This window comes from Chelonia mydas, chromosome 4, assembly GCF_015237465.2.
Source record: "Chelonia mydas isolate rCheMyd1 chromosome 4, rCheMyd1.pri.v2, whole genome shotgun sequence".
Lineage (NCBI taxonomy): Eukaryota > Metazoa > Chordata > Testudines > Cheloniidae > Chelonia > Chelonia mydas.
The window spans coordinates 4,372,853-4,400,467 of NC_057852.1; the positions used below are offsets into that span (position 1 = coordinate 4,372,853).

General features: G+C 39.8%; 2 protein-coding genes across 2 annotated transcripts in view; one reads left to right on the top strand and one right to left on the bottom strand.

Annotated features, from left to right (window-relative positions):
- On the top strand, positions 1–26,200 carry POLR2B (RNA polymerase II subunit B). The gene is made up of 25 exons (XM_037896543.2): positions 1–365; positions 2,462–2,534; positions 3,224–3,374; positions 5,981–6,093; positions 9,342–9,561; positions 10,631–10,789; positions 11,467–11,631; positions 12,604–12,800; positions 13,993–14,112; positions 14,728–14,914; positions 16,511–16,654; positions 16,967–17,106; positions 17,201–17,312; positions 17,676–17,830; positions 18,143–18,341; positions 18,523–18,691; positions 19,215–19,311; positions 22,116–22,210; positions 22,596–22,846; positions 22,941–23,030; positions 23,260–23,367; positions 23,949–24,062; positions 24,176–24,336; positions 24,804–24,999; positions 25,919–26,200. Exons 1-25 carry the CDS (start codon positions 347–349, stop codon positions 26,006–26,008), a joined length of 3,525 nt encoding a protein of 1,174 aa, XP_037752471.1. The 5' UTR covers positions 1–346; the 3' UTR covers positions 26,009–26,200.
- IGFBP7 (insulin like growth factor binding protein 7) overlaps positions 26,196–27,615 on the bottom strand; it is a 68,484-nt gene continuing 67,064 nt past the window's right edge. The window contains exon 6 of the mRNA XM_043545162.1: positions 26,196–26,385. The gene's annotated coding sequence lies outside the window, so the exon portion shown is untranslated. The remainder of the gene's footprint in view (positions 26,386–27,615) is intronic.

The window sequence follows — 27,615 nt, forward strand, 5'->3', positions numbered from 1 at the left end:
GGCGCACGCGCATTCCGCACTTCATTCGTGACTCTCGCCTGAGCCGCGCGCATGCGCGCTCCTCGAGTCTCCCCAGGAACTAGTCACGAGGCGGCTCAGGAGGAGTATAGCGCGAAGTGCGCGCGCAGCCGCAGTGCGAACGGGAGTGGGTGAGGCCGGCCCATAGTTTGCGCAGCCGTAGTCAGATCTTGGACCGCACGCAGCCGCAGTGCGATAAGGGGGCGGGACCGAAATAGTGCGCGACCGCAGTCCGGTCTAGTGTCATGCGCGTGAGCCTTCGCGTCCCTCCATCGCGGGCACAGGTCCGTCCCGGTAGCTGCCGCTGAGGTCGCCCCGCGCCGCCAAGATGTACGACGCGGACGAGGGTGAGCGCGCCACAGCCATGCCCTGGCGGCGGGTCCCGTCGCCTCAGCCGGGAGCTCGGGGCCGGAGGGCTGCCCCTGGGGGCCGGGCACGGGACGCAGGCCCCTGGGGTCCCGGGCCGGGCCGGGCCTGCAAACCCTTGCCGCGCAGCCGTGCCGCCGGGAGCGTGGTCGAGTCCCTGCGCTTCACCCCGGCGGGGCTGACAGAAACCCCGGCGGGGCGGGGCGGGGAGCGGAGCGGGGAGGGCCGCTGGAGGGGCCGCAGCTGTACCTCCAGGTCCCGTCTAAGTGTCCGTGCTTATAGCCAGGGGCGCAGGCCGGGGGCTCTGAGCTGGGACGCAGCGAGCCCGGAAAGGCTGGGGGATGTGCTGACTGATACGCTGACCCTGCCCTGCAGTGGCTGAGAGAGAATGCGGTCCTGAGACGCATAAACGGGGGGATTTGGGGCAGAGAGGTTATTTCACCTTTATATTTGGCACTTTTACATATGACTCCTGCTGGAGTGTGTCCACTTCTGGTGCCCACAGTTTAAGAAGGATGTTATTAAACTGGAGAGGGTTCAGAGAAGAGCCATGAGAATGTTTAAAAGCTTGGAAAACAAGCCTAATAGTGATGGAGCCAAAGAGCTCAATCCGTTTAGCTGAACAAAGGGGTGATTATTGTAGTCTGTAAATACCTACACGGGGACAAATATTTGAAAATGTGTTCTTCAGTCTCGCATATAGAAGTCTAACATGATGTAATGGCTGAAAGTTCAGGCTAGACAAATTCAGATTGGAAATAAAGCATATGGCTTTACAGTAAAGGTAATTAACCCTTGGAACAATTTACCAAGAGTTGTGGTGGATTCTTAATCCCTGGTAGTTTTTTACTCAAGATTGTTTATGCTCCTGGAATTATTTTGAGGGAAGTTCTATGACTAGATGAGGTCAGACTAGATGATTAGAATGATCCCTTCTGGCCTCGGAATCTGTGAATCTAAGGTAGACTCGACCTTAGGCATTTTAACAAGTGACCTGATTTTCAAAAGTGCTGAGCACACAGTGGCTCCCACTGGAATCAAAAGTAGCTGATGGGGAAACTGGTGCTTTGAAAAATGGAGGTAAGTATTAGGCTCCTGTTTTTTGAAAGTTTCAACCTTTGACCATATGTTTATAGGGTATTTTAGTATTTTATGGTAATTAAAAAGTGTGAGGGCAAAACTTAAAAACCTGCATGAGTGTCCAATGTTCTTGATGCTACAAGTGAAAAATGTGTTTTAGAGTAACACAAACTTTGAAAGATGCTTAGATATTGGAATAGCTTGTCTGTGGTTCCTAAATAAACAGAAAGCTGAAACATCTGTTAAGATACAATTGAAAGTTAATTGATCTTTACCAAAGGCATAAAGGGCCTCATCCAAAGCCTACTGATGTCAATAAAAATCTTTCTTTTGACTTTAATGAGCTTTGCATTGAATTCAGACTGATTTATTAATTGCTACTCTAGGAAAGCACAAGTTTTGAGTGCTATCATGCGTATTTTGCTGAGTGGTGGTAAAGTGTTTAGGAACAGATGCTTAACCTTAGGAAACAAAGTAGACTGAATCCTATTGTTCCCATAAAAGTTCTTGTTTATAATAAGCCTTCATAGATTGCCTACTTTTTCTCAAGGGCCAGTGGAGTAATAAAACTTTTGTGTTCCAGATACAAATAAATTACAATATTTTTATTACTGTAGTGTTTATGAGCCCCAGACATGGACCAGGACTCCACTGTGTTAAGCGCTGAGCAAATACAGAATGAAAGATGGTCTCTGCCCCAAAGAGCTCACAGTCCAAGTATGACAGTAGGCTGTGTTTGTAGCTTTCCTGTTATCCCTCTTACAGGTTTTATTAAGCTCACTAGATTCCACTGCATGCATCCGATGAAGTGGGTTTTAGCTCACGAAAGCTTATGCCCAAATAAATTTGTTAGTTTCTAAGGTGCCACAAGTACTCCTCATTTTTTTTAGAAAAAAAATGTATTTGTGTGCAGCCATCGGGTATTTAGAAGCTATATACAGCCAAAGAAAACATGAATGAATAGAAAGACTGATTTGAGTGTCTGTTTTCTTGGTAGATATGCAATATGATGAAGATGATGATGAAATCACTCCAGATTTATGGCAAGAAGCATGCTGGATAGTTATTAGGTAACTATCAAACTTTCTAAGAAATGTTAAGAATAGTGAAGTAATCAGGCAAGTGTACGCGTAGCTAAAACATCTAATACTAATAAACATTATATCCTAACTTACTGTGATGGAAATTCCAAGATTTCATGTCCAGAATCATAAATGCTTTCTCTTTACGAATGAAAGAACGGTTACAAAGAGAGAACATAAGATTTGAGACCACTGGGCCTGTGTATAAATGGCCAAAGGTCAATGGTTTTGTAAGTCATTGCCTTCCTAGACAGTCTGAAAGCGTTTTCATAGCAAATTCAGCATTAACACAATATTTTCCGTTATTGCTTGTGGGTGTAGAGCTTCATTTATAAGATTACTGCTAAGAATAATGCTAACATAGTGAATTGGTAAGTAAGTTAAGGCCCTGATCCCACAGCTTCTTGCAAGTGGGTCAATAGGGAACAAAGTTGCAGGATCTGGGCATAAATATTTCTGTCTATTTTTTGAAAGTTTCTTTGGAACAATTGTTTTCTTCTCACAGCACAATGTTGAAATACAAGCAGAGATTTGTTTCATGTAGCAATAATATCCTTTGATTAATTACAATATGTTTATCTTGAATTTTTAAACATTACCTGATAATTAACATAGTTTATGGATATGTAAACTGAGAATTTTTGTTGATTAATTGAATATGCCTTATTTTTTCTAAGCTCCTATTTTGATGAGAAGGGGTTGGTCCGACAACAGCTGGATTCTTTTGATGAATTCATTCAGATGTCTGTGCAGAGAATTGTAGAAGATGCACCACCTATCGATCTACAAGCTGAAGCTCAGCATGCCACAGGGGAAGTTGAAGAACCGGTAAGAGGGACCTTTGCAGCGTTTGATTCTTTTAATCATACAGATGTGAAAATTGTGCTGGGAGTTCTTATTGCAGCAGCAGATCCAGTCAATTAGTGCATGATATAGCTAAAAAGAAATGCTACTAATGGGGAAACGACTGGGTCATTAAAGCAGTTGAAACTTGTAACATTTTTGGCAAAAATGGTATGTCCATAATAAACTTTATCAGGGGTGAGAAATATCAATTTTTTTAGCCTTTATTCATTTCATGCTAGATTTTCAAAAATTTTCAGCACCCACAGCTGGGGCCAGATATTCAAAAGGGCTCAGCTCCTATTGTTCTCATTTGGCACATGTTATCAAATTGTATTCCTTAACTCCAGAAGCATGATGTGCTACATGTAATCAGAATGCCATTCTCAAACTTCTGGAACTTAATTTCAAAACATTGCTTTCAATCTAGGCCAAGTGAATGTTACACTTCTGGACCCCATTCATATCAAGTTTAAAGAAAAGCTGGCTGGAGAAAAATGAAGATCTTGATACAAGTTTTAGTAACCAAAAGATACCTTATCCTCACACAGAGTAACAACTGCAGAGAAATAACTAAATAGATTTCTAGTTAGATTGTAAGCCCATTGGGGTGGGGCGACCCTCCTTTAGTTCTGTGTTTGTACAGTGCCTAGTACAATGCGGTCCTGCTCCATGACTGGGGTTCCTAGGTGCTGTGGTAGTACAAATACTAAAACTAAAGCAAATCTTCTGAGCCAAGTATGAAATATTTCATCATAAGGTGCAACTTGCTGAAAAAAATGTAAGCTATCCATAATAGGGATTGGAATGAAAGTGCCCTTTCATTCCAAAATAAAATTGTTAATGTTAGGCTATCGTAAACCAATGCAAACAATAAGAATATTAAAAGAGAATTACTTGAATTCCACTGTTGACTATATTACATTTAACAGATTTAGAAACTGTCAGAAGTCATTCATGAAACAGACAATCACAGTGGGAAAACTTGAACAGCTTATGATCTGAAATACAGCTCTTGAAGCAGCTATAATTAGGTTTTATAACTAGATGGAACAGCTTATGATCTGAAATACAGCTCTTGAAGCAGCTATAATTAGGTTTTCTTCTTTTTATACTATCCATCTCCATTACCAGATCAGTTCAGTGTGCATCTATATCTTATGGTGCCCTGGCCAGCTGAGTAAGGAAACTGACACTTGGGGCATAAGAAGTGGCCAAAAGGAGAATGTGCACCTTGCTGAAGTCCAGGTTTTTTTCTCTCTCCATTTTTCCCCTGTTCTCTTGCCAGGAGGTCTTTTTATGCCTTACTGCTGGATGGATGGATAGAATTGCTCCCACCAGAGCTTATGCAATGTGGGGATCACCAGATAATCCAGAAAAAGATGCTGCTGCATTGACACAAGGCTTTTGTCTGCAATTTTGTGTCATCTTCACATAACTCCTAGTCTTCCCTTTCCACCACCTGCAAGAAGTCATGGGGAGTCAAATTCTCATCTACCGCTTGGTAGTGTGTAGTGCTTTGAGATGCTACAATTATATGCACAATAGTTAAATATATGTAAATAAAATAGTCCCGGCTTTGTGCCGTGGGGCAATTCCAGGACTCTTTTTTTATGTGCTTCTGATTTTAGACTTTTTTGGGAGTAACAAAGCAGTGTAAATATTTAATGTCTCTTACAGGATATATTTTAAAATAAAGAAATACTGTGATTTCAAGTTTGAAGTTCTTGTATCTTAGTAGGTTTTTAATACCATTATAAATTCATATTTACATATTTTCTTGCTGACCCAGTAAATATTAATGGTCTTATTATATCTTGAAGGCAAAATAATTTTGTAATGTGATCTGATCTTACTGGACAATAAAACATCTAGCTCAGCAAATGTGTGCAAATCCATAGAGAAGTATGTAAGAAGGGCAAGACCTGTTAGGGATTTTAATCTGCTTCTCCCACCACCATTCTCAACCCAAGCCAGTGCCGGATTGCCCCCTGCAATATTTTTTCTCCTGATTTGTCTGGTTTGTAAATAAACAATTCTGCTTCTATCACTGCACCTGTCATTAATAGATTTTGTTGTCAGAAAACTTTTCCCGGTAATCTTCCTAAAACTTTCCTTAATTTTATCACACTCTTGCTAGTGAATAACCCTTTGTAGCATGCTAAATAACTATTCTCCCTCTTTAGTGTTATGAAATCTTCAAACTACTTGGAGATTGTCTTGTGTTTCTCTTTTTTTTTTTCTCTCTTTTTTTGCATCCCCTCCTGCCCAATATCTTTAGTCATGGCTAAGAGAATCTGTTCATATTTAGGACTTTTCCATGAGGATCAACCTTTCCAGATCTTAATCGTTTGATGTTTTTTTCTGAATTCTCTTGAGTTTATCCTACATCTGTGTTAATGAGGCATCCAGTGAAGTTTTGTAAGAGCAGTTTGTCTACAGACCTATAGAAAGGGATTACCTCTCTAATCTGTGAATTGGGATCTCTGTGTGTGGCATTGTATATGTATTAAACAAGCTCTAAATTCTCTCATGCATATTGTGATTTGCCATTCTGATTATTAAAATTAGTTATTTTGGATTATTTTCAGCCACGATATCTGTTGAAGTTTGAACAAATCTATCTCTCCAAGCCTACGCATTGGGAAAGAGATGGTGCACCTTCACCCATGATGCCCAATGAAGCCAGGCTGAGAAATCTTACGTAAGAAAAAGCTCCTTAGCAGCTGTTGGATACCATGAAGGAACACATTTGCAATCTAAATTAATAGGATTTTCTCTAATTTTAATTATGCCCTGTAAAATGAAGAATTACTTCCCTATATTTAAAACAAACTACTTGAGTATTAAGTACAAAAGATCACTGACACATTATTACTAAGTAATATAATTTAACAGTACCAACAATTTCTCGGAATAACTTTATCAGTCCTTTATTTTATGCTTTCTCTAGTTCAGAATGCATTATCTTCATATTGTCATGGTATTGTCGTGGATGGGTATAAACTGTTTAGGATGGACAGGTGCGGGCGAAAAGGTGGAGGAGTTAACTGTATGTAAGAAAGCAGTATGACTGCTCAGAGCTCCAGTATGAAACTGGAGAAAAGCCTGTTGAGAGTCTTTGGGTTAAGTTTAGAGGCGAGAGCAACAAGAGTGATGTCGTGGTGGGTGTCTGCTATAGACCACCGGACCAGGGGGATGAGGTAGATGAGGCTTTTTTCAGAGAACTAACAAAAGTTTCTAGATCACAGGCCCTAGTTCTCATGGGGGACTTCAATCACCCTGATATCTGCTGGGAGAGCAATACAGCGGTGCACACACAGTCCAGGAAGTTTTTGGAGAGTATTGGGGACAACTTACTGGTGCAAGTGCTGGAGGAACCAACTCGGGGCCATGCTCCTCTTAACCTGCTGCTCACAAACAGGGAAGAATTGGTTGGGGAAATAGAAGTGGGTGGCAGCCTGGGAGGCAGTGACCATAAGATGGTCGAATTCAGGATCCTGGCAAAAGAAAGAAAGGAGAGCAGCAGAATATGGACCCTAGACTTCAGAAAAGCAGACTTCGATTCCGTCAGGGAACTGATGGGTAGGATCCCCTCGGAGACTAATAAGAGGAGGAAAGGAGTCCAGGAGAGCTGGCTGTATTTTAAAGAAGCCTTATTGACGGCACCAGGAACAAACCATCCCAATGTGCAAAAAAATAGCAAATATGGCAGGCGACCAGCTTGGCTTACCAGCAAAATCTTCGGTGAGCTTAAACTCAAAAAGGAAGCTTACAAGAAGTGGAAACTTGGACAGATGACTCGGGAGGAGTATAAAAATACTGCTCAAGCATGCAGGGGTGTAATTAGGAAGGCCAAAGCACAATTGGAGTTGCAGCTAGCAAGGGATGTGAAAGGTAATAAGAGAGGTTTCTTCAGGTATGTTAGCAACAACAAGAAGGTCAGGGAAAGTGTGGGCCTGTTACTGAATGAGGGAGACAACTTAGTGACAAATGATGTGGAAAAAGTTGAAGTACTCAATGCTTTCTTTTGCCTCGGTCTTCACAGACAAGGTCAGCTCCGAGACTGCTGCACTAGACAGCACAGTATGGGGAGGAGGTGAGCAGCCCTTAGTGGTGAAAGAACAGGTTAAGGACTATTTAGAAAAGCTGGACATGCACAAGTCCATAGGGGCGGATCTAATGCATCCGAGGGTGCTGAGGGAATTGGCTGATGTGATTGCAGAGCCATTGGCCATTATCTTTGAAAACTCGTGGTGATCTGCGGAGGTCCTGGATGATTGGAAAAAGGCAACTATAGTGCCCATCTTGGAAAAAGGGAAGAAGGAGAATCTGGGGAACTACAGACCTGTCCACCTCACCTCCGTCCCTGGAAAAATCATGGAGCAGGTCCCAAGGAATCTCTTTTGAAGCACTTGGAGGAGAGGAAGGTGACCAGGAACAGTCAACATGGATTCACCAAGGGCAAATCATGCCTGACCAACCTGATCGCTTTCAATGATGAGATAACTGGCTCTGTGGATATGGGGAAAGTGGTGGATATGATATATCTTGACTTTAGCAAAGCTTTTGATAGGGTCTCCCACAGTATTCTTGCCAGCAAGTTTAAAAAGTATGGATTGGATGAGTGGACTATAAGGTGAATAGAAAGCTGGCTAGATCCTTGGGCTCAACGGGTAGTGATCAACAGCTCGATGTCTAGTTGGCAGTCTGTATCAAGCTGAGTACCCCAGGGGTCGGTCCTGGGGTCGGTTTTGTTCATCTTTATTAATGATCTGGATGATGGGATTAATTGCACACTCAGCAAGTTTGCAGATGACACTAAGATGGGGGGAGAGGTAGATATGCTGAGGGATAGGGTCCAGAGTGACCTAGACATATTGAAGGATTGGGTCAAAAGAAATCTGAGGTTCAACAAGGATAAGTGCAGAGTCCTGCACTTAAGATGGAAGAATTCCATGAACTGCTACAGGCTGGAGTCCGACTGGCTAAGCGGCAGTTCTGCAGAAAAGGACCTGGGGGTTACAGTGGACAAGAAGCTGAATATGAGTCAACAGAGTGGCCTTGTTGCCAAGAAGGCTAACGGCATATTGGGCTGTATCAGTAGAAGCATTGCCAGGAGATCGAGGGAAGTGATTATTCCCCTCTATTCAGCACTGGTGAGGCCACATCTGGAGCATTGCATCGCGTTTTGGGCCCCCTGCTACAGAAAGGATATGGACAAATTGGAAAGAGTACAGTGGAGGGCAATGAAAACAATTAGGGGGCTGGGGCACATGACTTACGCGGAGAGGCTGAGGGAACTGGGGTTATTTAGTCTGCAGAAGAGAAGAGTGAGGGAGGATTTGATAGCAGTCTTCAGCGACTTGAAGGGGGGTTCCAAAAAGGATGGAGATAGGCCAGGGGTTCTCAAACTGGGGGTTGGGACCCCTTAGGGGGTCACAAGATTATTACATGTGGGGGGAGGGGTTGCGAGCTGTCAGCCTCCACCCCAAACCCTGCTGTGCCTCCAGCATTTATAATGGTGTTAAATATATTAAAAGGTGTTTTTAATTTATGGGTGGGGGGTCACACTCAGAAGCTTGCTGTGTGAAAGGGGTCACCAGTACAAAAGTTTGAAAACCACTGAGATAGGCTGTTCTCGGTGGTGGCAGATGACAGAACAAGAAGCAATGGTCTCAAATTGCAGTGGGGGAGGTCTAGGCTGGATATTGGGGAAAAACTATTTCACTTGGAGGGTGGTGAAGCACTGGAATCGGTTACCTAGGGAGGTGATAGCATCTCCATCAGTTTTTGAGGCCCAGCTTGACAAAGCCCTGGCTGGGATGATTTAGTTGAGGTTGGCCCTGCTGTGAGCAGGGGGTTGGACTGATGACCTTCTGAGGTCTCTTCCAACCCTAATCTATGATTCTAATGTTATAATATAGTCATGTCGTATTTTCTTTTTCATAGATATTCTGCTCCCTTGTATGTGGACATAACTAAAACAGTTATTAAAGAAGGAGAGGACCAGTTACAGACACAGCATCAGAAAACCTTTATAGGAAAAATTCCTATCATGCTCCGTTCAACATACTGCCTGTTGAATGGCTTGACTGATCGTGATCTTTGTGAACTGAATGAATGTCCTCTTGACCCTGGTGGCTATTTCATTATTAATGGATCAGAAAAGGTAAAGAATTAGATTTCACATGAAGAAATGTGGTGTGGTGGTTTTTTTTTTTTTAATAAAACGAATGCTGAAAATTACACATTGAAATGGCTCTATATGACATGTGTTCCTCTTCTACCAATCCGAAAACTCTGTTTTATGGAATACTACTTAAAACATTTTTTTGATAGTTTTGTTTCCAGTTCCAACACTGGAGTGCCGATCTAACTCTGAAAAGTGGCAGTATAAAAACAAACCTTTTCCTTGTTATTCAGAGTTGTATGTAGTTGTTTTAGTGACAAAATAAGTATTTGCTACTTTTATTCAGCAGAACCAGCATAAGTAGTAAAGTAAATTGTGTTCCATCATGTGCCTCATTCATTAAATTGTTTGCCAAGTTCATTTAATGTGCACCTATGTAAATGCGTTGAAGGTACTGTGACTGCACAGCTGTCAGTGAGGGCATAATTTGGCCCTCAGCATCTCTGTTGGTGTGATGAGAGAAAAAAGAACCTAATTTGACTCTCAGGGCTGGCAGCTGAAATTTTCTTTATTTGTGCACTAAGCACATTTGACATGGAAATTAAGACACAACAGACACAGAATCTTCTGATGCCATTTTTACAGTTGCTTTTCAGATACAATATGCTAACCCTTAAGGCATTCTAAAACCTCTATGGAGCGGTATCTAAACATATCACTACTAGAAAATGCAATAAATGTGTTCTAAAACTGTGTGATCTTGGAGTGTCCCTTGTTTCTGGTGTGCTATCTTAAGTAATACTATTACACGGTATTTTCTTAGAACTCTGTTCTTCTAAAGGTGAAAAACACTAGTACAACGAGCAGCCTTTAGCAAAATAACAATGTGCATATAGTTATGTGGAGAGCCTAACAAGTACTGTTATGCTATTGTACAGCCGATAAGGATAGTACAGTACAAGCTAGATTTTAATAGCTGGGTAAGAACAAGATTGGCAGATTGAAGTCAGTTTGAAAACTAAACATCTTACAGGTATTGCATGTTTATATTTACTTACTGTAAGCATACTCTTACCTGGTTATTTAAAATGCTTTGTTTCCAATATAGGTTCTGATTGCTCAAGAGAAGATGGCTACAAACACAGTGTATGTGTTTGCAAAGAAAGATTCGAAATATGCTTACACAGGAGAATGTAGATCCTGCCTGGAGAATTCCTCTCGACCAACTAGTACTATATGGGTTAGCATGCTGGCCAGAGGAGGGCAGGTATGCATGACTGATAATGGTGGATATTTTATACACCTCTACCCTGATAAAACGCTGTCCTTGGGAGCCAAAAAATCTTACTGCATTATAGGTGAAACCGCATTATATCAAACTTGCTTTGATCCACCGAAACACGCAGCCCCGCCCCTCTGGAGCGCTGCTTTACCGCGTTCTATCTGAATCCGTGTTATATTGGGTCGCGTTATATTGGGGTAGAGGTGTATTTGGTTTATGTTTGGGCTGAAATTTTCTAAGACTTTTTGGAGTTTTTTCTTTATGTAGTATCTTATGGTATTTAAGTTTCAGTTTCTTGAGAAACTGTGTTGGATGTAATGCTTTGAAGAGTGTAATCAAATATATAATCTATTAAATAGGTATTTGTGAGTAGATTTTCAAATCTAATGTATATAATTGTAACCTCTTGAATAAGATGAAAAATGTTATTCAGTAGCTGCTCTGTGGCATTAATAGTTTAAAAACAGATGTATTAGAAATGGGACAGACCTAATCTAATTATTTATATTTATGGTTTTGTACATGGTAATTCTTTTCAGTTTCAAAAACCATACTTATCTCTCTTGAATAGGTACTTTATTCAAGCCATTTGAAGTCCAGAAAAAGTTGGTTTGTTTGAAATCAAATGCATTTGAGACTGATCTACCCTGTCCCCCCTCTAGGGTGCAAAGAAGAGCGCTATTGGTCAGCGTATTGTAGCAACTCTGCCATATATCAAACAAGAAGTGCCCATCATTATTGTTTTCCGTGCATTAGGTTTTGTATCTGACAGAGACATTTTAGAGCACATAATTTATGACTTTGAAGATCCTGAGATGATGGAAATGGTAATGTATATTCAATAATGGTATGGGTCATGGTGTTAAGTGAGCTAAAGTCTAAGTCTGTCTATTTCTACTATATTCAAAGCATCCTGTCCATATCCCAGTTGTAATTTTAAGACTCATGTACCACTTGAATCTTAAATGTTAGGAGTTTTTTTTTTTGCATTGGTTAAAGTAATAAAAGTTCTCTGAATAAAACAATTATGGTAAATGTACATTTACCCGAAGTGCTTATGTGGGAATGGAAGAGCGCTGTTTACTATTCAGTTACAGGGTCTGATCCGGCTCCCATTGAAATCAGTGGAAAAAATCCCACGTCTGTCTGTCTCAACTATCTTTTGGTGCACTTCCTACTGTGCCACACTGATCCACAGTTGTCTTTTACAAAAAGCTAATCTGTATGTACTGTTTATATTAAAAAAAATCCCATTACTCAGCTGTGAAGTAGCTTGAAATCATGTTTAATGATACAATCCTGTGAGCATTTTTACTTTTTAAAGATCCAATCATTATTTGCTGGTTTAGAAGTATTTCTTACTTGGAGGTGCATTGTCTGTGGTGACTGTCATCATGTTAGCTAATTTGGTATTAATATCCTAGTACATGAAGGCTTTATTTAAACTGTCATCACCTACTAAATTTTACTTTTAAATGAAACATGCTTAATTGTAACTTCAGAAAATAATTCTGCATGCACTGCCACTTTTGTATTAATGTCTTATTCTAGAATATCGGACGTTCCCTGCTGCCCCTTTAAAAAAAAAAAAAAAAATCTGTTGCAGTATAATGGAGAATTATATCTGGAAAAAAATAACTTTTTGGAATTTTTATTTAAAATGTAGTTAACTAGAACTTCCTGAAAATATTTTTTATAAACAGCTACATAACTGAAATCCTGAATCATCTGTGGATGATTCAGGATCCCCCCCGCCCCCTTCTCTGATACAATGATTTTTGCTTCCTTTTGTGCATTAGGTCAAACCTTCCTTAGATGAAGCATTTGTCATCCAGGAACAGAATGTTGCATTAAACTTCATCGGGTCAAGAGGTGCAAAGCCTGGTGTTACCAAAGAGAAAAGAATTAAGTATGCAAAAGAAGTCTTACAGAAGGAAATGCTTCCACATGTTGGTGTCAGTGACTTCTGTGAAACCAAAAAGGCCTATTTTCTGGGGTATGACTGTTTTTTGTCTTAAATGCTGTGTCATAGATCTGAAAGGGAAACTTAACTCAAAATTGATTCAAAATTTAGTTTTAGATATTTATGAAATGTAAGACTGGTAGAAATGTTTCCACAATTTTCAAAATAGTACTAATAGTTACTTTCCCCTGTAGTGTTTGCAACCCAATCCTTGCAGCATTGAAATGGCAAAAATAATGAGAGAGTGGATTTAAGTTGAATGTGGTGTTAGGGACCTAAATAAAGACACTACAGTAGAACCTCATAGTTACGAACATCTCAGGAATGGAGGTTGTTCGTAACTCTGAACAAAATGTTATGGCTGTTCTTCCAAAAGTTTACAACTGAACATTGACTTAATACAGCCCTGAAACTTTACCATGTAGAAGAAAAATGCTGCTTTTAACCATCTTAATTTAAATGAAACAAGCACAAAAAGTTTCCTTACTGTGTCAAATCTTCCTTTAAACTTTTTCCCTTTATTTTTTTAGAAGTTTACATTTAACGCAATACTCTACTGTACTTGCTTTTTTAAAATCTCTGTTGCTGCCTGATTGCATACTTCTGGGTCTAAATGAGGTGTGTGTGGTTGACCGGTCAGTTCTTAACTCTAGTATTCATAACTCTGAGGTTCTACTGTATTGTTAATATATTGCTTGAGTTGACAGTGTAGTTGTGGTGCAGGCTGACTGACTGTAAGGACGTGTAGTGTATTCTTGGTTATCTAAAATTATTTGGGTGGTATCACCTTGCTCAGTGCCTAATGGTATACAGGCAGTCAGTCCCTGCATCAGGAGCCCAAGGCCCCAGTTCAGCCAGTTGGTGGCCCCCATGCTCATGCAGAGCCCCACTGACTTAACTGGGGCCTAAATTAGACAATACAAGACAGAGGAAAAGCACACTGATTGGCCAGGTGAAGGTCCAGTCCAAAAGTGGGGTAGATTGTTTAAAAAAATCTCCTTTCCGGTCTGCATTGACTTAAACAAGCAGTGGGTTTTTGGGACTTGTGCTTATTAACCTGGTAAAGAAGTCTGTGTTTAGAAATGCAATAATTTCATTTGATTTAGGACTGACAATTCATCTGCACCCCTAGTGGATATGTCCTGTAAATAGTTGTCTGGTCTTGGTGATGAATGTCTGGTTCTAATTAAAATACAAAGTAAGGTGTCTCTTTTTATTTTATTAGATATATGGTTCATAGATTACTACTGGCAGCTCTGGGCAGAAGAGAACTCGATGACAGAGATCATTATGGCAACAAAAGACTTGATCTGGCAGGGCCATTGCTTGCATTCTTGTTCAGAGGGTAAGCATGATAAACAAAATTGTAGGTATTAAATGGTATTCCAGTGTTTAAAAAGTGTCTGATTTCATGTAATAGTTGTTGGGAATGTAAAACTGTCATACTAGAACAGACCATTGTTTCAATTCTGATATCCTCTCAGACCATGGCCAGTCTCGGATTCTTCAGGGGAAGGTACAGGATGTACAATTATGGAATAACCTGTCCATAGGAATCAGAGTAGCAGCTGTGTTAGTCTGTATCTGCAAAAAGAGTAGAGACTCTTATCCTCCAAATAAATTTGTTAGTCTCTAAGGTGCCACAAGTACTCATTTTCTTTCTGTCCATAGGAAGAAACTTCTCTGAACTCCAGGTGATTAGTTGCTGGTTTATGCCCTGTAGCATGAGGAGTTTATATGCCTTTATATTTATGCTGCCTAATGTAACTGTGGATGGAATCCTTATCCATATAAAAATGTAATTCTGTTTTGACTCCTGTGAAGCATTTCACTCTATTTTCTGTGTCCTGTTTTCAAAAACTCTCCATAAATCTGTTTGATTAAATTGACCTGCTACAGAATGTTACTACAATTACCCTTCCTGGCTTCTAACAGTTACATTTTCTGCTTTCTTTAACAGAATGTTTAAGAATTTGCTCAAAGAAGTGAGAATATACGCACAAAAATTTATTGACAGAGGGAAAGATTTTAACTTGGAACTGGCAATTAAAACAAGGATTATATCAGATGGTTTGAAGTACTCATTGGCTACTGGAAACTGGGGTGATCAGAAGAAAGCTCATCAGGCCAGAGCAGGAGTATCTCAGGTAACCTAGCTAAATAAGTCTTAGACAAAGCATAGCTTTTGTCTTGTAAAGGCTTCTGTACACCTATCCAGAATGTTTGTATTAAAAACTCTCTTTAAGATTCTGTCACATTAGAGTTTTTATGTTGGCTGAGTGGTCACTACAGAGCATTACTGGTATATATTAAAGGTGAACAGCGTTTTTTCAGGGTCAGCCCTATTATAGAAGTTGCTGAACGCCCACATGCACACAGTTAAAAGTTCTGCCAGTATAGTAATATCTTAAGTGGAAACCTAACTGTGATTCTGGGAGCCCTTCAGTGACAACTGGCAAAGGGTGTACCATACCGTAACGCAAAACACCTGATGCACTCCTTGCCCCAACACACTGTTGTCATAATCTGTATCTGAAAGGTGTCATGTAAGGTATCCTATCCAAACTGGTCACACACTGATCGTTAATATTGTGTGATGTGTACAGGTAGTGTGCAAAGAATTATAGATGTGTGCTGGAAATATGTTCTTAAAATGTGTTTTGGCAAGCAGTGCATAAGCCCAGCCTGTCCTAGACAAAGGGATGTTGTTTCGCCTGCTTGACTGTGTCTCCAATGTAAATTGAGGAAGGTGAGGCCAGAAACCGGGAGAGTACATTTACATATCAGGTAAATGAAGCCCTTAAGTGGCATCTCCCCCACTTGCTAGTTTAATGATTATGACTAGGGATGGAGGCTCTATCCCCAGAAAGCCTTTCTGGCTAAACAGACAATGGGTTTAGGGAAATACAAGAAGAAACAGGGATTAATTAATTGGGATTCATCATCTTAGGGGCAAAAGTTACCAGAGCGCTCAAACTCTGGGAGAATTGGATCCTTCAGTCAAAGAAGTTGAAGTCTCTGGGAACTGACTGTAGGTGGAAAAACCTGCTCACACAGATTGTAACTTGCCAGAGTTAAGTTTTAGTCAGTAGAATGTGTTTGTTTGTTTGTAACCTTTCATATCTCTTTCACCCATAAGTGATTTCAGGTAAGTCTATGTGGGTTGTTAATAAACTCATTCTTGTTTTATTACAGAACCATCTCTGATTTAAAATGGAAGTGTGAGTCTTCAGCTAATCTAACAGGCTGTTGTGTGCTCTGCCTCTTTCGGAGGCAGCAAACTTAACTTCTGTGAGTGTTCAGTGAGAGGGACTGGACACTGCAGAAATACATCTCTTGGGAATTTGGGTTCACTGTTACCTGCAAGGGAAGGTTTGGACTGGCAGAGTCGTGAAGAGTTTGCCGGTAAGGCAGACAAGCTGATGTGTCAGGGTGGTGACACAGAGCTTAGCAGCAGCAAAGCTAACTCTTGCTGAGGCAGAGTGGTAATACAGTGGCTCACAGTTGTTTTGGGTGACCTGGGCAAGACCTCACACTAGTCTAAGATGAGATGAGGTGAACTGATTTCTGTTTATCGTTACTTTGTTGAAAGGCATAAAGATAGTTGTCAGTTTAGGTGGTAACTGACTTCCTTTTAGTAGGCATTTTGAAATAAGTAAGACTAACAAATTGCAAATGATTTTGGTTTGAAATGAAGAATACAGCTTGGGTGTCTAATTTTAAAAACTTACAATTACATCTAGGTGTTAAACCGCCTGACCTTTGCATCCACACTTTCCCACTTGAGACGCTTGAATTCTCCAATTGGTAGAGATGGTAAACTAGCAAAGCCCAGACAGCTGCACAATACATTGTGGGGAATGGTCTGTCCTGCTGAGACTCCAGAGGTAACACAAGTTACATTAAAACTAATGTATTCCAAAAGCATATTTGCTTGTATTATGGTAATCTAACACTGCAGATTTGTTGCAATATGTCAATGTACAATTGCATTTTATTTTCAGTATTTAATTTCAAATATTTCAGATTTAAAGTTAAATTTGCAGTGAAGGCATAAGATGTTTTTTAACTAATAAAGTAATTGTGTGTCTGAATCCACTATCAATTCTGTGTATGTGTTTTCTTGGAAACTATTTGTCTAGCCTTTTCAAAGGCATATTGATTTGCTGTTTTTTACAACAAAACTAAATCTTTGTTAGGGCCATGCAGTAGGACTTGTGAAGAACTTAGCCTTGATGGCTTACATTTCTGTGGGGTCTCAGCCATCTCCGATTCTGGAATTTTTAGAAGAATGGAGTATGGAAAATCTGGAAGAAATATCTCCAGCAGCCATTGCAGAGTATGTATAAATTAGTTTGTCTCTGAATAATTTTAAACTTTTTTTTTTAATTCAAAACCGCTTTTTCAAATAACTCTGGTTTTTCTTTTCATAGTGCAACCAAGATCTTTGTTAATGGCTGCTGGGTAGGAATACACAAAGATCCAGAACAGCTGATGAACACACTAAGAAAATTACGTCGTCAGATGGACATAATTGTGTCAGAGGTACATTTTCTGAATGAACGACCATGCAAATTCTAGCTGCGAAGGATGGAATGTAGTAGGCAGAACACACCTTTCGAAAGTATGAGTACAAGCGGAAATTCTTTTTGATCATACTTCAAAGGCTTAGTTACCTAAAACCATTTTTAAAGAGAATTTAGCTGAAAACTGCCCTTTTCAAATCGGAACCCTGTTCAGTGGAGCACTAATACTCGCAGCATACTGTAGACAGTAGCTTAAAGGCTCCCACTTTGGGGAACTTCACTTTGTGATAGCTCCTGCTGTGTACACCATGACTCTCATTCCATGGTTCATACAAAAACTCAAATGTGTGTACCCATTAATTCTCATTGTTTGCATATGCAGGTCTCCATGATCAGGGATATTAGGGAGCGAGAAATCCGCATCTATACTGATGCTGGCAGAATCTGCAGGCCACTTTTAATTGTGGAAAAACAAAAGCTGCTGTTGAAGAAGAGGCATATTGACCAACTAAAAGAACGAGAGTACAACAACTACAGGTAAGAAATCTCCCCAGAACATCAAAAATGTTTTGCTCTTTCTTCCAAATGTGATGTATGCGTCTCAGGGTTTGTCTGAAGTCAGCTGAATCTGCAAGCCACCTTTTTATTTAAAAACTTGTTACTTGACTACTTTGTGTGTTCTACACAGCGTTGCTTATAATCGCAATAGAACATAATTGTGTCAAATCAAGGCAGTGGCGTATTCCCTAATTACAAACAAAATAAGTCTTGCTTTTTGACATAGCTAATGAAACCTGTATTAAATGTTACTTTGAATAGTAAGGCATTGAGACAGTTTTGATTATTTAGTTGGCAGGATCTCGTGGCCAGCGGTGTAGTAGAATACATCGATACGCTAGAAGAGGAGACTGTGATGCTGGCAATGACTCCAGATGACTTGCAGGAGAAAGGAGTGGCATACTGTTCAACTTACACACATTGTGAGATTCACCCGTCCATGATCCTAGGAGTATGTGCATCTATTATTCCTTTCCCTGATCACAACCAGGTCGGTAGCCCCACTTTACTTTACTTTACTTTACTTTATTTAGGCCTCTTGCTTTTCAAGTTGATAAGAATATATTACAAAAGGAAAATTAAAAAAGCATGTTTTAACATATGTAGACATGTATATGCATGAAGAGTTCAATAGATGTTCTGTTGACACTGCTTCTTTTTTGCCTTCATAGTCTCCTAGGAACACATACCAGTCTGCTATGGGTAAACAGGCTATGGGAGTTTATATTACGAACTTTCACGTTCGTATGGATACACTAGCCCATGTGTTGTATTACCCTCAAAAACCCCTTGTGACTACACGCTCTATGGAGTACTTGCGATTTAGAGAGTTGCCAGCAGGTATGTTGTGGGTTAATAAGCAAACCTAAAACGTATTGAATAAAATGTACACAAATACCAATATTTAAAGACCATTCATTATGGTGAAAGGTAACTAGGATTGTGCTTAGTAGTAACTTCTGGTCATTCACATTATTGTGCCTTGTAATCTGGGCATCACCAGCTATAAGGAGATACTCTCAGCATGGCTGCTGAGGCCACAACATGCATACAGTATGTTAAAAATAATTCCTCCCTCCCCCAACAGATTACATTGTTGGAAATAGTATATTTTTCATCAGCATTTGTTAGATCTCCAGAAGGGGTCACTGTTGTATTGAGAGTTCTAATCTACAGTATACTCCAATTTTGTATTTATTCAATACTACATGGCCTCTCTTTTGTGTGTGGGGGGGGGTGGGGGTGGAGATTTGCTTTAATGTCCAGGCAGTGTAAATATATGGAATACAGTTCATTTTGAATGAAGAAACCTTGCTTATATGAGCTGTAGGTCCTTTAAACATTTGCTTCTGTTGCATTACAGGTATCAACTCAATTGTGGCCATTGCGTCATACACCGGTTATAATCAGGAAGACTCTGTCATCATGAACCGTTCTGCTGTCGATAGAGGTTTTTTCAGGTATGGTTTTCCTGAACTTTGAACTGTAGAAAATTGCTCATGTAAATCATATGGTTGGTTTTACTTATTTGAAGATTTAAATCTTTCCCAGTTTTTATTCAGATGTCTAAAGGACATAACATGCCTTTTCTAAGACTCTGGACAAATTTTAACTTAGTCATACATTTTAAAATACTACCAACAGCTGATTACTGCGTATTGTTACTAGTATGTTAAAATGTACAGTTAGAATCATAGAATATCAGGGTTGGAAGGGACCTCAGGAGGTCATCTAGTCCAACCCCCTGTTCAAAGCAAGACCAATCCCCAACTAAATCAAGCCTGACTTTAAAAACCTCTAAGGAAGGAGATTGCACCACCCCTCTAGGTAACCCATTCCAGTGCTTCACCACCCTCCTAGTGAAAAAGGTTTTCCTAATATCCAACTTAAACCTCCCCGACTGCAACTTGAGACCCTTACGCCTCGTTCTGTCATCTGCTATCACTGAGAACAGTCTAGATCCATCCTCTCTGGAACTCCCTTTCAGGTAGTTGAAAGGAGCTATCAAATCCCCCCTCATTCTTCTCTTCCGTAGACTAAACATCCCCAGTTCCCTCAGCCTCCCCTCATAACTCATGTGTTCCAGTCCCCTAATCATTTTTGTTGCCCTCCACTGGACTCTTTCCAATTTTTCCAGATCCTTCTTGTATTGTGGGGCCCAAAACTGGACACTACTCCAGATGAGGCCTCACCAGTGTCGAATAGAGGGGAATGATCACGTCCCTCGATCTGCTGGCAATGCCCCTACTTATACATCCCAAAATGCCATTGGCCTTCTTGGCAACAAGGGCACACTGTTGACTCATATCCAGCTTCTCGTCCACTGTAACGCTTAGATCCTTTTCTGCAGAACTGCTGCCTAGCCACTCGGTCCCTAGTCTGTAGCGGTGCATGGGATTCTTCCGTCCTAAGTGCAGGACTCCGCACTTGTCCTTGTTGAACCTCATCAGATTTCTTTTGGCCCAATCCGCTAAAGTTGCTCTTTTTCAACCTATTTTGTTTTTTTTTTTTAAAAAAAGTCACTTATAAAAGTTACAACTGCCACAGCAAGAAGATGCAAAAGTAACCACTCCAGTGAATAACTAGGGCCAAAATTAAAAACATGACACACTTTCCCAACCAACCTTTTTCCTCCTCTTGCTTTAAAGTTAGCTCTTGCTGACTGCACTGAATCATATTTGTATGTGGATTAAACGTAATAGGATTTGGATGTCTTCTCTCTTGACCTGTCAAGTTTTGTGAGCCCCTTGATGCCAGGCATTTGAGCTTCCCAAGATAATCCTATTGTTAGCCAGGGAAGTGATGTGACCTATCACCACTTTGCCGCAATTACACCTGAATGATGTAATGGACACATTCATTGTTGTCTTTTGGTTATCTAGGTCCACATTCTGTTCTACTTTTGGTTGGATAGACCTTAAAGAGGCATGTTCGCTTCTTCACATCTGTTTACTTATGTAGAATAAGAAATGAGAAGCTGTGCTGGATTTTTATGGATTGCATTAATAATCATTGCCCAAAGTGAGCATTGGTTATGTTCACTGGCACATTTTAAAAATAAAAAGAAATTTTAAACTTCAAGTACAACTGGGGATCCATATGCTAGCCTACAAGGCAGCACTTTAAAAAAAAAAAAAAAAAAAAAAAAGAGAAAAATAAAAATGGAAAAACCTGAATAAAACCAAAGCACTCTAGTGCACCGGAGGTGTACTTCAGTGGGTGCAGCTTAATGGATACTGGGGGGGGTGGAGGGGAGATGTTCTTAATTTACTCATCACTGTACATGATTTAGTATATGTATACAGTGGTGGTGTCATTGGTTACATTAGCATTCAGGTAATGGGGTGACATCAAAACATGCAAGCTAAAAGGCAGGCAAAGGGGTGAAATGTATGAGTAAAGTGGTCTGGGTCGTAACACAGGGATAACACAATTCCCTTTTTTTGTAAGACGTATAGTAGATCCCAAAGTTACCACCGTCTACCACTACCAGCAGTTTATTTGTAGACATTTCACAGATTTATTCTGAGAAGTGACTGTCAGAATGTCCTTGTGGGGTTCATTGTTTCTCCTTGATTTGCTCTAGAAGTCATAGTGTAGTATCCAAGTAAAAACTTCTTGCATGGGACCTGAGCATTCTTTCAGACTTGTCATTACTGGTAACTCTAACTCAACTGTGCTATGAGCCAGGGCTGTTTGTTTTCAGTTTTTATTTTGTTTAAAATGTCCTGGGAATTTCACTTTTACAAAAATTAAATAAAAAATGGGTGAAAATAGTGCAAAAAACTAACTTCTGTTTTCTGGGTAAATATTAGGTTAACATTTGGGAACAAGAGGACAGGGAAAAAAGCAACAGACAGAAAAATAAGTGTATTATAAATAAAAGGAGTTAATGCTGTGGCTTACTGTATGAACTGCACATTTTCACTCTGAACGTGCACACGCGCGTGCAGGCGCATGCACACACACAATCTTCCACTACGTTGCCGCACTTCGACAGCCTCACATTTACACCTAGACTAATTTTATTAACAAACACCATCTATCTAATGTAATCAGATTTTTTTTAACATAATCAGTATTTTCATACACTTTAGTGGTCCAAACTTTGGGTGAAAATCAGTTTAAAACAAAAAACCACCCCCCCAACTTTTTTAAAATCAATAAAACAAAGGGCCTCAATTGTGATTTAGATGTGGTTATAGCATACAATTTAAAAAAGAACGCTGATATGTAAACAAGCTTTTCTTAAATTTTCTTTCAGATCTGTTTTCTATCGCTCATATAAAGAACAAGAGTCCAAGAAAGGATTTGACCAAGAAGAAGTTTTTGAAAAACCTACACGTGAAACTTGTCAGGGTAAGAGATGCTGGCAGATGGAAGAAACAAAGCCTGCAATTAGCAGCCAGACTTCGTCAGACTGAGTCCTTCATGTTAACCTTACTATATTTGACTATTTATACTGCACTGTAAACATGTAAATGATTGATAAATTTGTGCTCTTGGTACAAAGAAATTTGCATAGTCAGTAAAAAAACAAAAATTCCCTTTCTGGATATGTTAGCAGCATGTACATTTATAGTAGAATCTGCACTTACTAATATGTCATGAATTCACAACACTGCAGTATGCTGGCACAGAATGCAAATATGGTGTCTACTATTCTGAGAACGTGATCCTTAATGTTTTTGCAGAAATACTTTGAAGGATTTTTGGCTCTGAATTCATTTGTCTTTAATCTCAGGTATGAGGCATGCCATCTATGACAAACTAGATGATGATGGTTTGATAGCACCTGGTGTACGTGTGTCAGGAGATGATGTCATCATTGGCAAAACGGTAACTCTGCCTGAGAATGAAGATGAACTGGAAAGCACTAATAGACGATACACAAAGAGGGACTGTAGCACTTTCCTACGAACTAGTGAGACTGGTATTGTAGACCAGGTCATGGTAACCCTTAACCAGGAAGGATACAAGTTTTGCAAAATTAGGGTGAGTACCAGTTTCTATGGCTTCTGGGTTTTAAAAAAAAGAAAAGAAAAAATAAGTATCAAGTCACTGATTTGATGTTTTCTGTTGCCTCCAGGTGCGCTCTGTGAGAATCCCACAAATTGGAGATAAGTTTGCCAGCAGGCACGGTCAGAAGGGTACCTGTGGTATCCAGTACAGACAGGAGGTAGCAACGTTTTCTCTCTCGTACTGTGTCTCTCACTGTAGAGTGAAACTTGCCTATTAATGTGGATTGCCTGTGAAATAAGTTACCTTAATATATTGATTTCAATTTAACCTCTGTTCAATTCTTATTTAAAATGTCTTTTGAGTCACTTAAGTTGAACTGGATTTTTATTTTGTTGGAACTCCCTAGCTTCTCACGGGACATAATGAGAATCTCTTTCCTGCTTTAGGATATGCCTTTCACCTGTGAAGGTATCACACCTGACATAATCATCAACCCCCATGCCATCCCTTCCCGTATGACAATTGGTCACTTGATTGAATGCCTTCAAGGGAAGGTAAGGAGAACAGTTTGTGTTGTGTAGCTAAAATCTGAGAAGCAAACTGCACTTGTTTTACCTTGTGGAGAAGCTGATCTGCTAGTTCCCGGTATTTGTTAACCCACTAAAGAATGATAATCAAGTTCCCATTTCAGGATCTTGTAACAAAACAAAAGGTATATTAATTTCCTTAGGGAGAAGCCAGAGTGCTATCTTCAGTGGGTCAAACCACGATGTGTTTATAGCAGAATTTCTGTGCTGCTTTTCTTGACAGAATTACCATACAAGCATAATTAACCCTAAAAATCCCTAAGCGTTCTTCTAATCTATGGAAAAAAAGAAATAACAGAGTTAGGCTAGTGTTAAGTGCTTCTGAAAATCCCACCTGTAACTTGTGCGTCTAAGTTTTGTTCAACAGAAAAATATCCATTGCATTAGAAAGTTAAGGTTACAGTCCTGGGTATTGGGTCTGAAATCTTAATGGGGGAGTAGGTTAGCTTTTTCAAGTTACCTGCATACTGTCTGACAACTCTCATATAGAATGCACAGCTTGTGTCTATAAAAGTTCATGGTATTCAGGAAACCCTTTTTCTCCATAGGTATCGGCAAACAAGGGAGAAATTGGTGATGCTACACCTTTCAATGATGCTGTCAATGTGCAGAAGATTTCCAATCTATTATCAGATTATGGCTATCATCTGAGAGGAAATGAGGTATAGTGTTCAAAATGCCAATCTAGCTAAAGATTATTGGTCTGTTTTTTGATAAATTTTGTTAATATGTCAAATTTAGGCTTATGCTTCAGTGATTGTATTCTTTACTTCAGGTTCTCTACAATGGCTTCACTGGACGCAAAATCACATCACAAATCTTCATTGGTCCTACTTACTACCAGAGGTTGAAACATATGGTAGATGACAAAATTCATTCTCGTGCAAGAGGGCCAATTCAGATTCTTAACAGGCAACCAATGGAAGGTAGATCTCGGTAAGAATATTTGTGGATTTTCTTTTTTACGAGTGTCCTTGAAGCCTCACAGTTGGGTTGCTAAGGTAGAGAAAAATTAGCTGCCTCAGCTGTGCAGCTGTATCTTAATTGGCTCATCCAATTAGCCACCCATTTGGAGCTGATGGTAGTGTGCTTAGGTTTGGACAGATAAAACATGACTTAGAGTTCGTTGTGAAGTTGTGGTTTGTCTGTTCAAACACTATATATTGTCATCCGTTGTAGAAATTTTCTTAGTCATGTGACTGCTAGTGGGAGCAGTATTTTATAATGTGGCTGACTTCTTCCCAATGATCGTATTTTTGGGAGAAGAGATGACAACTTGCTGGGTACAGAGGCACCTATTTGTACTAATGCTGATGTATTTGTACAGAATTAGGTCTCCATATTAGCTACTGGAATCATAATTTCTGACTTAATGACACAATATCCTCCCCACCCCCTTATAGCGATGGTGGCCTTCGTTTTGGAGAAATGGAGCGAGACTGCCAGATTGCTCATGGAGCAGCTCAATTTTTGAGAGAGAGATTGTTTGAGGCTTCAGACCCATACCAAGTTCACGTTTGCAATCTTTGTGGAATAATGGCAATAGCTAACACAAGGACACACACGTACGAGTGCAGGGGGTGCCGTAATAAAACACAGGTATGTATGGATTTCCTCTGCAAATATTTCTACTTGCAGTCAAGAACAAACAGTGATTAAAGGAGTATGATGATGAGTGAGGATGAAGAGAGCAAGTGGTAAAAGAAACCCAAAAATTAACCCAATAGTTACTGTATAACAAGTGTTTTTTTTTTTCTCTAAGTGTCAGAGTTCACTCATATGTTTCCCTATAATTGCCAGAGTTCTAGCTGTGTCATTTGGCAGGAAATTTCACTTATGTATTTTATAATACTGGGTTTTCAGAGAACTTAACTAAAAGTGAACATTAAATCTTTTAACTTTTGGGGAAAAAAGTGATGCTGTAAAACTCATGATTTCATGGCTTTGCCACTATAACTCTTCAGAATATTATATTTTGGTTGGGAGAGGAATAAACTAACTTGTCACATTTGACATGCTGGGGGAGGGAAATCACAGGTTTTGAATTAATATGGAAATTTTATATTCAAGTATAAACAGGATTGTTTTTCTCTACCATAACTCGGTTATTCCTTCAACCTCTAAAGAGCTTTAATTGTCTCGTAATAGTTAATATGCACAAATAAAATATCTTGACCAATAGGAGCAAAAGAGAGATCTTTTGTCTACAGATTTTGACCACTGAAGGACAAGTGTACTGTATTAAAATGATAAATTATAAATAGTGTTGATTGGTCTGGACCCTGTAGAGGAACATATCAACACTATTGAGTAAAGTAATCAGTCATCACTTCAAGGTGAATTGTAAAGATTTTCCCTAAAGGGCTAACAAAAATATAACTTGATATGAAGCACTAGACCAAAAAAAATAGCCTTGTAATTTTGGTACCAAAATGTTACTATTTACTTAGTGGGTAGGTAGAGTGAAATTAATCTTTAAAAAGATGCCATGTACTAAATTTTCTTACTTCCTTTTCAGATTTCCTTGGTGCGAATGCCATATGCCTGTAAACTCCTTTTTCAAGAGCTGATGTCCATGAGTATTGCACCTCGTATGATGAGTATTTAGCCTTTAAAAGGCTGTGCTTTAGTTCTGACTTTACGTATCTGCTTGCTCTGGTTCTAGTGTACCATTTTAAAAGATTTTAAATGCAGAATGTTACATATGTCATTTACATCAAGTTATGTTTTGCATCTGAACACTTTGTTTAATGATCTTGAGCTTACTTTTTGTAAATAGAAATAAAGATTTGTAGTCATATGTGAATTGCATTTATTTGTATGTCTGCCAAAAGCATGTAAGCAAAACATTACTAAAAGGAAGAATGAGTCAAATAAGGAACTGATTATCAGGCTAGAAGAAGTCAGTGGCTGTAGCTTTCCAAAACACTAACTTAAACTGTGCATAAATGATATAGTCCTCACGTCACGGCTCTGCACCATCATCTGGGAAAAAAACAAACAAAAAGGGATGTGGTTTCATAATTACAAGAGGGTAACACTGCAGATACCCCAATATCAGTGGATTGAATTTTCTGTTTGTTCTTTGTTATCCACATTTTAAATCAATCAGACCTTTCCTCTCTTTCTCTCTTCTGAGGGAACTGGATAGCTTAGGGTAATGGAATTTAGGGAACCTTTCACTAAGGTCATTGGAACATGCCCATTGTCAGTAGTTGGCTAACTACACAGACGTTTAGACTGTGCTTATTATTGATGCATCTGAGATGCCATCTGATGACTTCATGCCTGGCACTGCCTGAGACTGTCAGGCAGCAAGTCAGAGCTGGCATGCTGCTTGGAGAATAGCTTCAGGAGCCGCAGAAGTGACAGCTGTATGTGGATGAGAGCTAGAACTGCTGGTGGGAACTGACCAAAGCAAGGACTCCTAATGAGCAGAAGGCTTGGGCAGTAGCTTCTAGAAAAAAGGGAGAGATTCAGCTTGGGGTGGGGAAGCAGGAGGGTGGGTCCCCTGAGCACAGTTAGGAGGTGCAGGCAGGGAGGACTGGGAGTGGAACGCTGTCTGAGGGAGAACCCTCTCCATGAAGCGCTGTGGGAAGACTGGTCGCTCAGACAGAGAGGGCTAGAGACTGGGGCCCTGAATTGGGACATAAGGAACTGAGAACAAAGTGCTGATAGACTCTTTATGGGTGACTTGAGATGTCCCTGGAGATGGGAATGGAAAAACACACTATGTATTTTTATTGCAGGAACTGGAAAATGGTTTTACAACCAGGCTTTTGGGGAACTATGGCACTGGTCTAGATGAATAAATTGAAGTCAGACTATGTACCTTTGGGTGAGCAAAAGGGAACCAGGCTCGGCACAACTGTCATGCATTGGATGGCACCTGAGGCAGGGTCGCCCTATCACAATGCCCCTTTAACAGCCTTGAGGTACACTCCTTTTATAGACTGGAGTTTATATAGACTCCTTTTATAGACTTTATTGGATGCATGTATCCCCTGCATTTGTGATAATGGATTTCTAAAAATAGGTATAATCTGGTCAAAACCAAGCACCTTTAGCAAAGGGCATAACTTAGTTATGTTAGTGTCTGACTTGACCCAATTCAGTAAATTACTTGATGGTGGGATTCATTTATACTCTTGCTTCACTGCTGGACAATATATATATTTTTTTAAAACAGATCTTCCAGCTATTCAGATGTAATTT